Source organism: Haliotis cracherodii, unplaced genomic scaffold (assembly GCF_022045235.1).
Source record: "Haliotis cracherodii isolate W230 unplaced genomic scaffold, xgHalCrac1.p SCAF_16, whole genome shotgun sequence".
NCBI lineage: Eukaryota > Metazoa > Mollusca > Gastropoda > Lepetellida > Haliotidae > Haliotis > Haliotis cracherodii.
This window is the reverse complement of record NW_027266271.1, coordinates 7,341,429-7,359,134: the sequence shown is the minus strand read 5'-3', so window position 1 is coordinate 7,359,134 and position 17,706 is coordinate 7,341,429. Positions and strand designations below refer to the sequence as shown.

General features: G+C 44.2%; 1 protein-coding gene across 1 annotated transcript; it reads right to left on the bottom strand.

Moving 5' to 3' along the window:
- Nucleotides 1-547: 547 nt before the first annotated feature.
- On the bottom strand, nucleotides 548-3,538 carry LOC139464143 (uncharacterized). Its single transcript, XM_071245674.1, has one exon. It carries the CDS (start codon nucleotides 3,536-3,538, stop codon nucleotides 548-550), a length of 2,991 nt encoding a protein of 996 aa, XP_071101775.1.
- Nucleotides 3,539-17,706: the final 14,168 nt, after the last annotated feature.

The window sequence follows — 17,706 nt, the reverse complement described above, 5'->3', positions numbered from 1 at the left end:
CTTAGTCAGCTTTATCCCGATCTGTTTGAAATAGATATCACAGTTTAATTACATCGTTGATAACATGCCATTTAGTGCGGTCGTCACATGTTTTAGTCCATGCACATCAACGTTTCATTGCTCGGTTGTGTTATTCATGTTACTCTTTAAAAGCGGACCCAATCAACGAAACAAGATACACGGAAATGACTTCAAAAGGAAATATTTATATCCTTACATAATAGTTCCCCAAATTTAAAATAATAAAATCTGCGCTTTTTTATCTTCATATGAAAAACGTTAATCTTATTTTTGTAATTTAAAAGGTATAACAAGAACATGAAGAAGTAATTAATAATATGTAATGCAAATATTTTTAAGAGTAGTTATAACATCACAAGGCAAATGTTTGAAGATGATCGTATGTCACAGCACTGGGATGTTGCTTTCTTCTTTTCTTAACTAAAAACAATAATTACAACCAGCTATGTCACGGTGACTTGTGAACTGGTGACAAATAAACGAGTGGTTGAAAGCGTGATGAACGATCCGCACCGTCGGGATGTAATTACGTGGAATCGAGAGATGTGTTGGTGATCAATGAGAGGCGGAGGAGGGAGGTGGAATGGAGGAGAGGGAGGAGGTGGAATGGAGGAGAGGGATGGGGTGGTTTGGAGGAGAGTGAGGGGGTGGAATGGAGGAGAGGGTGGGGTTGGAATGGAGAAGAGGGATGAGGTGGAATGGAGGAGAGGGAGGGGGTGGAATGGAGGAGAGGAAGGGGTGGAATGGAGGAGATTGGTTGGAATGGAGGAGAGGGAGGTGGTGGAATGGAGGAGAGGTAGGGGTGGAATGGAGGAAAGGGATGAGGTGGAATGGAGGAGAGGGAGGGGTGAAATCGAGGAGTGGGAGGGGGTGGAATGGAGGAGTGGTAGGGGTGAAATGGAGCAGTGGGAGGGGTGGAATGGAGGAGTGGGAGGGGTGGAATGGAGGAGTAGGATGATATGGAATGGAGGAGTGGGATGAGGTGGAATGGAGGAGAGGGAGGGGTGGAATGGAGGAGTGGGATGAGGTGGAATGGAGGAGTGGGATGAGGTGGAATGGAGGAGCGGGATGAGGTGGAATGGAGGAGTGGGAGGGGTGGAATGGAGGAGTGGGATGAGGTGGAATGGAGGAGCGGGATGAGGTGGAATGGAGGAGTGGGAGGGGTGGAATGGAGGAGTGGGATGAGGTGGAATGGAGGAGCGGGATGAGGTGGAATGGAGGAGTGGGAGGGGTGGAATGGAGGAGTGGGATGAGGTGGAATGGAGGAGCGGGATGAGGTGGAATGGAGGAGTGGGAGGGGTGGAATGGAGGAGTGGGATGAGGTGGAATGGAGGAGCGGGATGAGGTGGAATGGAGGAGTGGGAGGGGTGGAATGGAGGAGTGGGATGAGGTGGAATGGAGGAGCGGGATGAGGTGGAATGGAGGAGTGGGAGGGGTGGAATGGAGGAGTGGGATGAGGTGGAATGGAGGAGCGGGATGAGGTGGAATGGAGGAGTGGGAGGGGTGGAATGGAGGAGTGGGAGAGGTGGAATGGAGGAGTGGGAGAGGTGGAATGGAGGAGCGGGATGAGGTGGAATGGAGGAGTGGGATGAGGTGGAATGGAGGAGTGGGAGAGGTGGAATGGAGGAGTGGGATGAGGTGGAATGGAGGAGCGGGATGAGGTGGAATGGAGGAGTGGGAGGGGTGGAATGGAGGAGTGGGATGAGGTGGAATGGAGGAGCGGGATGAGGTGGAATGGAGGAGTGGGATGAGGTGGAATGGAGGAGTGGGAGGGGTGGAATGGAGGAGTGGGAGGGGTGGAATGGAGGAGTGGGAGGGGTGGAATGGAGGAGAGGGAGGGGTGGAATGGAGGAGTGGGATGAGGTGGAATGGAGGAGTGGGAGGGGTGGAATGGAGGAGTGGGATGAGGTGGAATGGAGGAGCGGGATGAGGTGGAATGGAGGAGCGGGATGAGGTGGAATGGAGGAGTGGGAGGGGTGGAATGGAGGAGTGGGATGAGGTGGAATGGAGGAGCGGGATGAGGTGGAATGGAGGAGCGGGATGAGGTGGAATGGAGGAGTGGGAGGGGTGGAATGGAGGAGTGGGAGGGGTGGAATGGAGGAGAGGGAGGGGTGGAATGGAGGAGTGGGATGAGGTGGAATGGAGGAGTGGGAGGGGTGGAATGGAGGAGTGGGATGAGGTGGAATGGAGGAGTGGGAGGGGTGGAATGGAGGAGTGGGAGGGGTGGAATGGAGGAGAGGGAGGGGTGGAATGGAGGAGTGGGATGAGGTGGAATGGAGGAGTGGGAGGGGTGGAATGGAGGAGTGGGATGAGGTGGAATGGAGGAGCGGGATGAGGTGGAATGGAGGAGCGGGATGAGGTGGAATGGAGGAGTGGGAGGGGTGGAATGGAGGAGTGGGATGAGGTGGAATGGAGGAGCGGGATGAGGTGGAATGGAGGAGCGGGATGAGGTGGAATGGAGGAGTGGGAGGGGTGGAATGGAGGAGTGGGAGGGGTGGAATGGAGGAGAGGGAGGGGTGGAATGGAGGAGTGGGATGAGGTGGAATGGAGGAGAGGGATGATATGGAATGGAGGAAAGACAGAAGGTGGAATGGAGGAGAGGTAGAAGGTGGAATGGAGGAGAGGTAGAAGGTGGAATGGAGGAGAGGGATGATATGGAATGGAGGAAAGGTAGAAGGTGGAATGGAGGAGAGGTAGAAGGTGGAATGGAGGAGAGGTAGAAGGGGTGGAATGGAGGAGAGGTATGATATGGAATGGAGGAAAGGTAGAAGGTGGAATGGAGGAGAGGTAGAAGGTGGAATGGAGGAGTGGGAGGGGGTGGAATGGAGGAGAGGGAGGGGTGGAATGGAGGAAAGGGAGGGGGTGGAATGGAGGAGAGGGATGATATGGAATGGAGGAGAGGGAGGGGGTGGAATGGAGGAGAGGGATGATATGGAATGGAGGAAAGGTAGAAGGTGGAATGGAGGAGAGGTAGAAGGTGGAATGGAGGAGAGGTAGAAGGTGGAATGGAGGAGTGGGAGGGGGTGGAATGGAGGAGAGGGAGGGGGTGGAATGGAGGAGAGGGATGATATGGAATGGAGGAGAGGGAGGGGGTGGAATGGAGGAGAGGGATGATAGGAATGGAGGAGAGGTAGAAGGTGGAATGGAGAAGGGGGAAGGTGGAATGGAGGAGAGGGAGGGCTTGGAATAGAGGAGAGAAGGGGTGGAATCGAGGAGAGGAAGGGGTGAAATGGAGGAGAGGGGGGAGTGGAATAGAGGAGATGGAGGGGGTGGATTGGAGTAGGGGGAGGGGGTGGAATCGAGGATAGGGGGGGTTGGATGGAGGAGAGGGAGAGGATGCAAGGAAGAGCTGGACTGGTGGAGGGAGAGGAGGGGGTGTAGGAGAGGGAGGGGTGGAGGGTGGGGGCGGGGGTGGAAGGAGAATGGGAGAAGTGGTAAAGAGGTAGGGAGGTAGGAGGAGGTAGGGATGGAGAGAGGGGGTTGGTAGGAGGGAGGCTGGGTAAGTAAGTAACTCCATTGAACAGTTTTTCATTTAAATAACGGCGAAGGAGGAAAGGCCAAAACGACGAGGGCCGTTGACGTTTTCCACATTGGTTGAAAATCATTAGCACGGGTAAGGGGCCCACACGTTAAGGATCAGTATGGTCGCGAATCTGATGTTCGAATCCACGACAACCTGACTCTCATACTGCTGGCTGATACATAGCGAGTAATGGCGTTGTTACGTACAATCTAGGAATAGCAGTGAGCGAGTGAGTGAGTTGTGTTTGCGCTTGCAAACAGTATTCCGGGTTATATCACGACGTGTTAGCATGATGTGGTAGGTTGCACTTGATGTGATGTATGTCTCAGACGTTTACCACGTTGGTGAAACCCAATAGGACGCGTATGGTGCTGACAAACCTAGAAACATAACCAAGTCATACTGGGATTCGAACACGATCATATGTTTCTGACGTACCCAAGGGACGCAATTCTGCACAGCGAATTGCGGCGGTTTAAATGACTCGAGCACCTGTGCCAGGCGTAACCACTGTATTGACAGGCATACTGCATCCAAGCTTGTTTCAGGTGATGTACTGAGAGTTGTCATGAGATTCACCAGCTTCCAGTATTCGTGTCAGCAATCTCGGATCCACTACCTTGAGCTCATGTTGCAATAGCAATATCTGGATAACAAAGACAGCTTGTCGAAAACAACCCATCACAAAGGAACCGCCTCCGAGGTTCATATCAAAAGACAAAAGAAAAGATGGTACTTGTTGTTACCCAGGCTGGCGTTGGCATTACGGGGCTAGAATAAGGACTGGTCGGCTCGGAGTCAGTATACTGTGTATGAGTGGGGTATTCATGTTAAACTGCGGCATGGGCTAGTACTATAAATCGGCATCAGTCCGGAGTAGTACACACGCACACACACGCACGTGCATGCACGTCGCTATATGAGTGGGATAAAGTTGAACGCTACGTTAAACCCCACCTCACCTGATCACAAAGGCTGCTGGTAGGTACGGCCGGGCACTTTTCGCCAGATTGTATCTCATTGATGTGTGTAAGCAGATATTCCTTGGGCGGATATTTTTCTGTCTATCACATTCAATAATTCTAATATCGACGGTGCAAACTTTTATTCTACTAAATAGTTGACGTGTTTATTATGCCTTTATTATATATTTTTCACGATATCGTGATATAAGATATATACCTTGGAATCTATTTGACGTGTCATTATGGTCAAAGGGAAGTAACTGTGTTTTTAACCGCTGCTCCCCGACACGTTAATGCCAATGGAAGCACATGGCAATGTTTTAAATGCACACGTTATATGTAAGTGAAAAAGGTCACAGTTTTGTCTTGCTCTTTCTGATTTACCATTGATGAGACAAGAATCCCTCCATTATTACCATGTATCGATATGTACTCATGAGAAACATGTACAACAATCGATTTGCCGTAACGTGATATCTGAGAGCTGTTTTCGAGACAGGGCCATTTTATGAGGCTACAAAAAGCACGCTCTGGGAAATGTCAAGTAGTAACGTCTTTCCTTACACTGTGAGCAGATCGTGACAGGATATATAGACCACCTGTATCCCGTGCGTGTCTCCCTGGGAAAAGTCCATGAAAGAATAGGTCTACATTACCCCGTGCGTGTCTCCCTGTGAATAGTCCATGACAGAATAGGTCTACATTACCCCGTGCGTGTCTCCCTGTGAATAGTCCATGACAGAATAGGTCTACATTACCCCGTGCGTGTCTCCCTGTGAATAGTCCATGACAGAATAGGTCTACATTACCCCGTGCGTGTCTCCCTGTGAATAGTCCATGACAGAATAGGTCTACATTACCCCGTGCGTGTCTCCCTGTGAATAGTCCATGACAGAATAGGTCTACATTATCCCGTGCGTGTCTCCCTGTGAATAGTCCATGACAGAATAGGTCTACATTACCCCGTGTGTGTCTCCCTGTGAATAGTCCATGACAGAATAGGTCTACATTATCCCGTGCGTGTCTCCCTGTGAATAGTCCATGACAGAATAGGTCTACATTACCCCGTGTGTGTCTCCCTGTGAATAGTCCATGACAGAATAGGTCTACATTATCCCGTGCGTGTCTCCCTGTGAATGGTCCATGACAGAATAGGTCTACATTACCCCGTGTGTGTCTCCCTGTGAACTGTCCATGACAGAATAGGCCTACATTACCCCGTGCGTGTCTCCCTGTGAGTAGTCCTTGATGGAATAGGTCTACATTACCCCGTGCGTGTCTCCCTGTGAACAGTCCATGATGGAATACGTCTACATTACCCCGTGCGTGTTTCCCTGTGAATAGTCCATGATTGAATAGGTCTAGATTACCCCGTGCGTGTCTCCCTGTGAATAGTCCATGACAGAATAGGTCGAGTGAGTGGTCCGGAACATTGCAGAATGTACAGAGGTTTTTTATAACACATTTTTACAATTAAAAATAACTTTGAATTTAAACATATTTGGATTTTCAGTATATGAAATTGGAACATATACTTTCCGTTTGTGTTTAAAAAAAAGGACAAAGAAAATTGTATGTAATTCATCACAACATCGCTCATGTCGCAGAGTTTACACGTTCGTTCATTGACAGGGATTTTGTGCCACCTACCAATTTCAATAAGTAAATGATGGCATGCGACTCTAAACAAGACGATCTTAAGAGCTAAAGAGAAAGAGTTAAATAAAGGATACTTTTCAAGGACGAGTTCATTTTTAAAGATGCGATATGTGATACCTTTGGAAGAATTTGTAATCTCTGCATTCCATGTTTGAGTTGTTATATCAGATAATCCTGACGAAATGGTAGATTAAAGGACATTAGGAAGAAGTGCTTGTTGGCCTAACCAGTCACGACTATAGCCCATTTCATTGAAAATACTTTCCAAACAGTTTGTTTGTTCTGACTTCATTATAAAAAAATTGATATAGGATTCTCGATAATGTTTGTTCTTTGTCAGATGAGAGCTTAGTAGCCCCAAAACATACCATTCGACATTTGACAGAGTTCGTTAAAGGTACTCTTCCAGGTTCTCCATGCTGCATTTATAAAGGTGTACTTTTCTTAACGGGAAGTAATTTACGTAAATGAATAATGTGAACAGATTCTATTTGTTAACAGTTTACAAAACCCCAGATTTCAGAGGTTTTATCATAGTATCGAAGAGATATAATTGACATTTTATTGATAGATTAAATGTTCTACTTTTACGTAATACAACGTACATGGTCTCAGTGGCAGATTCACAATTTGCTATTTTAAGGTTTTGAAAGAGCTTTATTTGTAAAGTGAAATCCAAGATATATATAATCGTTAACGTATTGGATTGGTGAGCCATTTAATAATATATGTTTACTCTTGTCATTTTTGTACCACCAAAAACTCTACGTTTTGTTTTACTAGTATTGATATGCAACATTCATTATTTACTGTAAAGTGAAAAGATATCAAACATATTTTGTAAATTTTAATGATTAAATGCTAACAAAACTGTATCATCTGCATATAGTAATGCGAAAACAACGGGGAGATATAACAGGTCATTAAGTGACTTAGATTGAATAAAAACGCTTTGGTAGTTTGAGAATATAAAAATAGTTCAAGATAATTTAGAAACAATGAAAACAATATTGGAAACAAATTTTCTCCTTGACGGAAACCATTAAGACAAGGAACAAGTTCTGAATATACGCCTTTTGTACACACACATGATTTAATTTCATATACTCTTCAAATAAATAAACGCAATACGGATATGTTTGGCCATAAAAGCAAAATTAGCAGAGCAAGAGGTGCAAAATTAAGAGGTTTAATGTGTTATAGTGTCAGTGTCAAATTTATCGGATCAAAATGATCACAACAAGGACACGCAAACCATCAGTCGGGAAACACGTACGCTTTGGAAAAAAGCACCAGTGCATTACCATAAGGGTTATGAAGCTGCACGTACTGTACGTGCAGCAGCATTATGAACGGTATTAAAGTGCAGGTTTTTTGATTGCCGGGCATCTGCTTCAATCGAACAGGGACAGTTCAACAACATGCCAAGATTAACAGAAGTGCAATGAAACAACGTCATAGTCCGCTTGCACTCAGGGGAATCCCGATCAGCTGTAGCCAGGGTTTTCAATGTAGCGCCCAGCACCATCACAAGGCTATGGGATTGGGTTTTAACAGCATGGGTCAACACGTGATCGGCCAAGAGGAACCAAGAGTAACCAACCGCGCTCAAGATCACTACATCCAACTGCGCCACCTGAAAGGACGACCACAGCTACCTCAACCGCATCCTAAATACCCGGACTGCACAGACCGTACGAAAACATTTAACAGCAGCAGGTCTACGAGCAAGACGTCCAGTTCGACGCATCATATTGAATCGACAACATCGTCAACAACGACTGCATTGGTGTCGTCAACACAGGGTATTGCCTCAAGTGCGATAGAGAGATGTTTGGTTTAACGACGAATCAAGATTTCTACTCCGTCGAGGGGATGGAAGAACACGGGTCTACAGACGTCGGGGAGAAAGTTACGCCGGAAACTACGCACAGGAAGTGGACAGGTTTGGTGGGGGTAGCGTTATGATGTGGGCGACTATCTCTCATCATGGCAGGACAGGTTTGGTCCACATCCAGGACAATCTTACGGCTCAACCACACGTCCCAATTATAGCCTACGGCAATGGTATATTCGAGCAGGACAACGCTCGACCGCATACAACACGGATCACAAGAGCCCTGTCTTACACAACAAGAACGTTGATGTTCTCCCCTGGCGCTCCAGATCCCCGGATTTGAACCCGACAGAGGACCTGTTGGATGAATTGGATAGACGGCTATACCGACGTCAACCACAACCCCAGACGTCGCAGCACTTGGCTTTTGCTTTGCAGGCCGGGTGGGCTACCATTTTCCAGGATGTGATTCGCATACACGTCTCTTCCATTCGCAGGAGATGTCAGGCCGCTATCGATTTACGGGAGACATACGCGTTATTGATGGCAGCTGACCTCGGACTTTTCCTGTGTACCGATAACTGAGATGACTACAATCACCAAGTGTTCTCTCCACAACATTTCGGCTCCATACCTTGTACGGTTTCTCGTATAAATGTATTTTCCTACTTCATACAAATCAGGCTTTGCGTTTCTTTTTTTAAGAGTATGTCAACACTAATGCGAATAAGTTTCCCATTCATACTTTGTGCAAATATATTTTCCATAAACCTATACCCGAAACATTGTCAAAAGCTTATTTGGAAATCAATGAAACCACAATACAATTCTTTCTTCTTTTTTTCAGTAAGTCAATAATTGCATTCAGGGTAAAAATATGATCATTTGTGGTGTAGCCATGTCTGAAACCTGCTTGTAATTTTAACAGAATGTTATTACTTTCAACATAACCATTTAATCTTTTATAAGGAACTGAGGTAAACAATTTTCCGAGGCAACTTATGGGCCGAAAGTTTCCAGGGTCATCTGCACTTCCTTTACATTTGTTGATCGGACGAATAATTCCGTGAAACCATTGTTCGGGAGATATCCGAGTGTCAAATATAAGATTAAATAGTCTGGCATACAAGGGTAAAAATGTTGGCACTGAAGATTTAATAGGTTCATTGATAATGTTATCCTGGCCACACGCCTTGTTATTCTTTAGTAGTTTAATCGCGCATACAATAACTTGTTCGCTTCTATCAATGTTTAAAATATCATTACACTTATTGACACCAAAATTAATATTAAGATCAGTCCAATCATCAGGGATAGAGTCTACATTAAGTGCATTTAGGTTTTTGAAAAAGTCAAAAAGTTTATCGATAGGTGGCAAAATTGCGTCATTATCTTTCTGACGTAACATTTCCACGACACGCGTCCACACGTGGCGACAGCCAAGCCGCTCACCCAGAGCAGGTCTTCAGTACCCCTTGCTTGTCTCCCTGTGGGTGGTCCGGGGCAGTCATTTTATGAAGCTTCAAGATCTAGATACAGCGCACGTTCTGTGAAATGCCAAGCAGTAACGTCCACACTTGTGGGTAGTCTTGGGCAGATCTCATGTATCGTGTGATTATTTCAGGGTTTCAAGGTTAGAATGTTTTCAGTACACATTCTTTGACTCTCAAAGGTGATTCTGCGTCAGACTAGGTCTCCATTATGCAATCCTTTGCTCATGGTGATTTTGGGGATGTCAAATCCAGAAGTGACAAAGGACGTGGACTCCTGATGACTCCAACAAACATAGATGTAGTGATGATGATAGGCCAAGGGTCATAAACAGAGCAAATATGATACAGTTTTAAAAAAAACACCATGCCGTCTGTTGAGTATACACACATTAAGTAAACTGTTGTTCAAGACATTACAAAAATGATTGACAGCTGATCGTTGTCGTGCTATATTCGAAGTGCTCGGATTGTTGTCGGGGTTGACAGCTTTGAGGGAGGACATGCAGATGGCTTAAAAGACGAGAATATAACATAGTTGCTTCAGTTCCCACTTCGCGCACTTTAACATTCGACCGTGTTTCTTTCTTGGGCAACAAGATAAATATTTAAAAGGCCTTTTGGTTGGTAATTCTGGATCGACGGGAAATGAGATACACAAACAAAAAAGACAGATGGCCTTAAGAGATATTGTAACGTTCTCATTAACTTCGCCAGTCTCGTATAAATGTCTTCGACCGGATGTTGATTTAATTATCTAAGAAGGAAGCCCATCTCGACTGGAAGCATATATAGTGAAGGTGGCTATGTGGTTGCTGAAGTGTGATAATACGGCCATAATAGGAGAGCGTGCGCGCAAGCCAACACCACCTGACTGAAGGTCTCAGCACTAATTACATACTGTGTGTCGAGCGCCCTTGGGACCCCGACAACCGAATCAACGAAATCATTTGAATAACCTATCTCGTGTCAGTTCTATCATGAATTCTTCAAAGAATAAACTAAACTTTCCGACCTGAATGTCATGTGGCTCTGTTTCAGAGGTGCTGCGCTTCGCTTTGCACGGTTGCGTCCCTTTAGGCTGCCAGGATCCATTGGCACTTCGAAACCAACACCCGCCCTTATTATGAGTTTTTGTCAGTATCATACACATACTCTTGGGAATCACCAGCGTTGTAAACATCTCAGACATGCATCACTCTAGTCTTTACTCTCTTATTACTTGACACAGTCTGATATGACTTGCTGTTCATATTCATATTTTGCATCGTTCATCAATGCCCCCTCCCCTGGGAGAAGATGACGAACAGTCAGCCACGGAGTCTGACCACCCGATCCTGGATGAGTTGACTCCTGGCCATAAGCATGAGTAAATCAGGACTCTTTAGTGTAATAAACTGACGGTTAAAAGAAACGTCACCATAGTTTTAAATCACAATCACACCAGTTTAAAAACCCCAAAAGATAGATGCATAAATTAAACTATTACAAAGATCAAAATCTCAATGAAATCAACATTTAAAATGGCAGTCATACTGCATCCGATAATGACTTGACAGCTGTCCGACTTGAGGTGGAGTAGTGAAAACAAGATATCAACGTAATGGACAAAGGGCACACACTAAACTCACTCAAGTTCAGTGACACGGCACATTAATAGCGTGTATGACCAACCCCTGATACAAGACATGCAAAAACGCCAGTCGTCTGATGAAGTCACGTGGGATACGTCGCATTTCTTCTTGGAGAGCCTGGACCAGTTCTTGTCAGTTGACTGGATGATGTAGTTGCTGTCGAACACGACTATCCATGATATCTTAGAGGTTTTCTATGGGGGACATGTCTGGGGAGCGTGCAAGCCAAGGCAACACGTTGACGTTGTTGGCTGCAAGGAAGTTCTGTACGATTCGGGCTTTATGAGGTCTTGCGTTGTCATGCTGATAAAGGACACAACGTGACAGCTGTTCCGGAAATTGTAGGACAATCGGACATGTCATCCATGTAATGCTGATTTGTCGCTATTCCGTTCACGATGTCCAGTGGTGTTCTCCTCTGCCCACAAATTCCTCCCCAAACCATAACATCCCCTCCTCCATACGGCACGAGCTCCTGAACGCAACATGCCACCGTTCGTTCTCCCATCGGCAATAAACACATTGTCAGATCTTAACAGTCAGAACCGGCTTTCATCACTGAAGACGACCCTCCGCCAGTCACGTCGCTGGAAACGACGTACAGTACGGGCCTATATCAACCTCTGACGACGATGTTTCGCTGTATAATGTTACATTTCCTGTGTCACCCTGCGATGAATGTACGGAATATTGCTTAAAGCGGTTTAAAGCCACATTCGCTGTTTCGAGGAGGGAGATACGGATGGCTTAATAATTCAAATGTGCATAAAACGTGGTGGTAGTAGTAGTAGTAGTAGTAGTAGTAGTAGTAGTAGTAGTAGTAGTAGTAGTAGTGTACTAATGACACCCGGGTCACGTGCTTTTATAGATTAGCCCAACTATGGATAGTCAACTAAGAGTATGTTTGTGGGCATAAGAGCAGCTGTATCATAAGTCGAAATACGTCGTGGGCCCCGGAGCGCCAAATTTGATATTTTGGAGGAAAACTCATAGTGGCGCCCCAGGTACCAGTAGGGCTCAGACACGGTTCATTGACACGGGATTTGGCGCTCCAGGTACCAGTAGGGCTCAGACATGGTTCATTGACACGATATTTGGCGCTCCAGGTACCAGTAGGGCTCAGACACGGTTCATTGACACGGGATTTGGCGCTCCAGGTACCAGTAGGGCTCAGACACGGTTCATTGACACGGGATTTGGCGCTCCATGTACCAGTAGGGCTCAGACATGGTTCATTGACACGGGATTTGGCGCTCCAGGTACCAGTAGGGCTCAGACACGGTTCATTGACACGGTATTTGGCGCTCCAGGCACCATTACGGCTCAGACACGGTTCATTGACAAGGGATTTGGCGCTCCAGGTACCAATATGGCTCAGACACGGTTCATTGACACGGGATTTGGCGCTCCAGGTACCAGTATGGCTCAGACACGGTTTATTGACACGGGATTTGGCGCTCCAGGTACCAGTAGGGCTCAGACACGATATATTGACACGGGACTTTGGCGCATCCGGTACCAGACGAATAGAACAAAGATTCATCAATCCCATTACCGTAGTTCATGTTTGATTAATGCATGTCAAGTTAAACTGTTTGAATGTTAAAATGTACATATTGATGCCAATGTTCAGTCCGGCTGAGGTAGTTCGGACTGTACTGAAAGCAATATTACAATGTCTTAAACCTCTTTTCAAGGCAGTCGGAACATTTCTACAAACATTTATGAACTAGTCTTTCCAGGTTTAAACTCTAATGATATTTTTTACACAACTTAGATAGTTTTCTCAATGTTTCTTGAGCTATTAAAAAGTAATTAATTTTAAACATGTTAGGTTTAATATAATACTATCTATGAGTGAGTTGTTTCCTCTCTTGTTCAAATGAAGGACACATAAACAAATAGTGAAATTCATCAGCTTTGTCAGATGGGCATTTTCTTTCAGCTTAGTGTTTTTTCCTCCACCTGCCTGTTTCAACTGGTAAATTGTGATTAGAGGTTATGAACTTAAGCAAAATTCTTCGAATGTTTCCGTCTGTATTAATTAAATACTTTACAATACTCACACATTCCTTTGTTACAATTCTATACGTGGATCCTTTGGAAGATCTCTTGCAACTATCCAGAATTGCTACTGGATATCATTTAGCTTTATCTTTAACTATATTTTTAAGAAAACCTTGACTTTGAAAAGTTTGTGATATGGTCTTGACACAGAAGTTTTGATCTTCTTAAGCCCTTTATCTGTAAACACATCCACATCGTGCGGACTCACCGCCAAGTAGCTGTAAAATATTAATATCGTAATCTGTTGAAATTAATTGTATTTTCATTTTATGCATGTATGTTTTTGTACCATTATGAATAATGTATTTCTGTATGCCTCGTTTATATCATAAAGCGGAATGCATTCACGGTTCAACGCACTCACAGCTTATCCATCGATTTGGCGCCCATGGTACAAACAGCAGAATCCTTCGACTTATGAGTTCGGCGTCCCCGGCCCATAACCACCACCACCTGGTGTATTAGATGACACTTCACTGTCCTTATGTTTCCTTATTATACACACGCCGTCCTTATTACACAAGAACACGGTTTAACCATTGGTCTAAGCTATAGCAGTTCTAATGTCATATTCACCATAATTTCCAACCTTCAAGAGATTTTACTTATTGTCTTAATGTAATGGCCTGCGCTGTGTTTTGGTTTTCACGCCGTGATATAACTGTACTGATATTTAAAGTGGCATTTAACCAAACTGACTCACACTTGCTTAATCGCACGTTTACATCCATTACATGTTAACCATAAACCCCCACTGCTTCAACCCTTCGAACCTTGCACCTGCATTTCTGTCCTGGGATTATACATAGGGAGAGATTACTACACAAGTGTCTATCAAATACAATTTACCGTGTTGGTTCAAAACGAGCGAAATAGAGCTGGATACATTTTTTAACAAATCCTGGCAAGATAAATGGTATGTTACAGTGCATATAATCTGTGCAATAATCTGTTTCTTACACATCCTAAATTCGCACCATGTTATCATCGAACAGATGCATACATGTAGTTTGTGTATTCAATTGATCGATGTGGCGCATTAATATATATACAACACAACGGTCGTGAGTGACGTCACCCGACTTACTGCTTACTACTGTTCTCTACCTTCCAGCCACGTCTCCGGATTATCAAGGCAATGATGATAATACAAACTATATAAGATCAAAGAAATTTATTAAACACTCCCAAACCGTAAAGTTTCGCCTGAAGGACGAGAAATGTATCAATCAATTACATTCAGGAACGCAGTCCGTCATAATCTGATCCCAGGTCATCACCATGGAGTAGCCAATCACGGACCTGGATTTCGATCTCACATGTTTGATACCAGTTATCTCACCCACAAGTGGGTCAACATGTAACATCAATGCCAGAGAATAACCCATCTCGATTATCCACCGAAACAGATTCCAATCGGCGTAAATGTCTAAATAGCAGTGAAAAATATACGAATGGATCAGTGAAAATCAGTGATGACACCAGGTGTTTACGAAAATGGTAAGCATGTTCTGCCCTACCGGCTACATCCGCCACTCACACAATGTGCATACAAAAATAAGTGTTTGCTGTCTGACGCCGCACAGCCGTACTCCTGCCATGCGACGGCAGTCGGAAAACAAATGCTATTGACATATTTTACTGTTGAATGCCGTAAGAAAGGAGTGACGAGGAAAGATTATAGTGGCATATACAATTATTTAACTTTCACATCAGTGACCTATATCACATTGGTGAGGGCCATTTGCTGATGTTGACCTGTCACCGTTCAGTGGATGGGTTCACCTGTCACCTTGGATCGTTCAGGCAATGGAGTCACCCGTCACCAGGCATCGTACGGTCGATGGGTTCACCTGTCACCTTGGATCGTTCAGGCAATGGAGTCACCCGTCACCAGGCATCGTTCAGTGGATGGGTTCACCTGTCACCTTGGATCGTTCAGGCAATGGAGTCACCTGTCAACATTCATCGTTCAGTTGATGGGGTCACCTGTCAACCTGAACTGTTTTTCCAATGGATCTTCTATCAACCATCTCGAGGTATGGCACTCTAACATCAACAAGGTGGTGCAAAGGGCACATCCTAACATATCCTACATCCATATCCTACATCCATATGCTACATCCAGGGTGCTGCAGAGGTTTGCGAACACCGAGAGGAGCCAATTAGTCATATGAATCATGGAGGACTTACAGTGAGATTGACCAGAAGCTTCCAAGACTCAAAGACCAACACCAAGCAGGATTGAAGACTCCTCTTGAGGTCTTGACTGCTGCCGAACATGATGGACTCGTTGCTTCAATGACTGAGTTATTGTATGCCTGAAAATGACACATAATTAGACAATATCAAAGATCATCCTTAATCGTTCAATAGTGTATGACATTAATCTGGGCATTTGTCCACCACACAGGCCTCCACCACTTTATTTCAAGGTTGAAGGTAGTAATTGAGAAAATCACTGGTGCCTAAATTTAAGAATTAAATACTGTAGGCATCGGTAGACTTCACCTCCTGTACTGACATCCATAGCGTCATTGTTAATTCATCATGAGGTCAGAGTCTTAACCAGTGGCAGAAAACAACTTGTGGCAACATACACGCTTAAGGGACCGACCATTTGATATTCTGGGCTCTGTATGAAGACAAGATAAGTTTTCATCTATGTCTGCAAGACCAGGTATTTTTAAAATTAAAACCCCAAGTCTAAAATTTCTTACCAAAACACCTTGCAACAATGTGAGTGAGTGAGTGAGTGAGTTATGTTTAACGCCGCTTTTAACAGTATTCCAGTTATATCGGGGCGTGTCAGCTTAATGTGGGAGGGAAGCACGAAGTGATGCAGGTCTAAGACGTTTACCACTTCGGTGAAACCCACGAGCACTGGTATGGTGCTGATAAACCTAGAAACATAATCGGGGCGAACCGGGATTCGAACCCACAATCATAGGTTTCTGGCGTGTCCACGGGATGCAACAATGTATTTTTTGTGGCAGACAATCTATTTCGTTTGTAGCATCATTCTTTTTTTCTGACATTTTCTAGACCATTTGTTGTGTGCCGATAAACACTGACATAAAACGGTGTTTTATAGACATCAATCGATGTTTGTTTCAAGTTCATTGTATTTTATGACAAAACATCATTGGCGTTGATCAAGTCTGTTACAAAAAAAACTCCATATGTCATCAGCAAGTAATAAATACTTAATTCTCACTCATAGTAGCATGTTTACCAACTGACATTCAGATCAACCTTTTCAGCCCCAAATTAGTCATATCTTTATCTTATGTGTTTATTTGGCGATACGGATGAATACCGTTGACGTCAACTGGATCGATTTCTGCTCGTCACTATGGATTATGTGTTGTGTGTGAAAACAGTTTTTGTTGGTTAAAATGGCTAATGTGTATACTTCGATTGACATGTATTAACGTACATATTTTTATATGTACAGTCAACTCAGGCAACAGCTTAGTCTCAACTAAGTTAACTGAGTTAACTACAGTTAATGAATTATTTCTTCCATGTTTCCCTGTCTCAAAGACTAATCATAATCCTTGATAGAATCAAGGAAGGTCTTTCTTCATATTCACAGAAAGTATTTGAGACAAGTAGAATTAATGCCACGTGGATTCTCAAAAGCTCAAAGGATTTGCTTGACTCTTTGCAATCTCAGAAAAGTTCTATTCTGTCAAAACATTTGATTTTTCCACTTTGTACAATATGCCACATGACAAACGTAAGGAAATACTTAATTCCTTGATCCATGGGTCCTTTGTTACAACACGTTGTGAACACAGATACAGGTACGTATCTATATTCAGAGGTTCAGGACAATTTGTGAAAAATGAAAGCAAATTGCATCTGAAGTTTACTGAGAAAACAATGTGTGAAATGCTGGACTTCCCCAGTGAGGAATGTGGAGGACATTTTTAAAGTTGACGCATCAGTAACAAAAATGATGTCCGATGCAATTCCCTATTTTGACTTGTACTATATGATCCCATGTTTTTTAAGGCGTACAATTGACTTGCCTTTGTATGTGTTTATGACGGGTGTCACCGGTGGGGCAGGATACGCTCGCCTTTTCGCGAACATCTGATATGATTACTATTTGATAGTGATTCATAAACTCATGCTTATGAGCTCGGAACTGTACAATCGACTCTGCTTTATGCAGAAATGCACAGAAAAATGTGTCCAATTTCTCTTCACACCACATGCTTCGTAAGATGTTAGGTTAACTCTTTCAAACAGTGAAACTATATCGAAAACACTCGCTAGAACAAAAAGTAAAACATTATCATAGAATCAGGTTTAGCACTAGTTGCCATTTGTGGCGTAAATATATAATACAGCTTTCAAACTGCCTAACAGTGGAGGCTAGACAGGAAGGCGAACAATCGGTGTATGTTTTTTTCACTCCCACACATAAATGAAATCGTCATATTTTGATATCCTTGTATGAGCACCAAGTAAACGTCAATGATGTGATCTCAGTGTTTAG

Coding starts and splice junctions, on each gene's coding strand:
- LOC139464143 (XM_071245674.1), bottom strand. CDS start 3,538: ATGGAGTTACTTACTTACCCAGCCTCCCTCCTACCAACCCCCTCTCTC.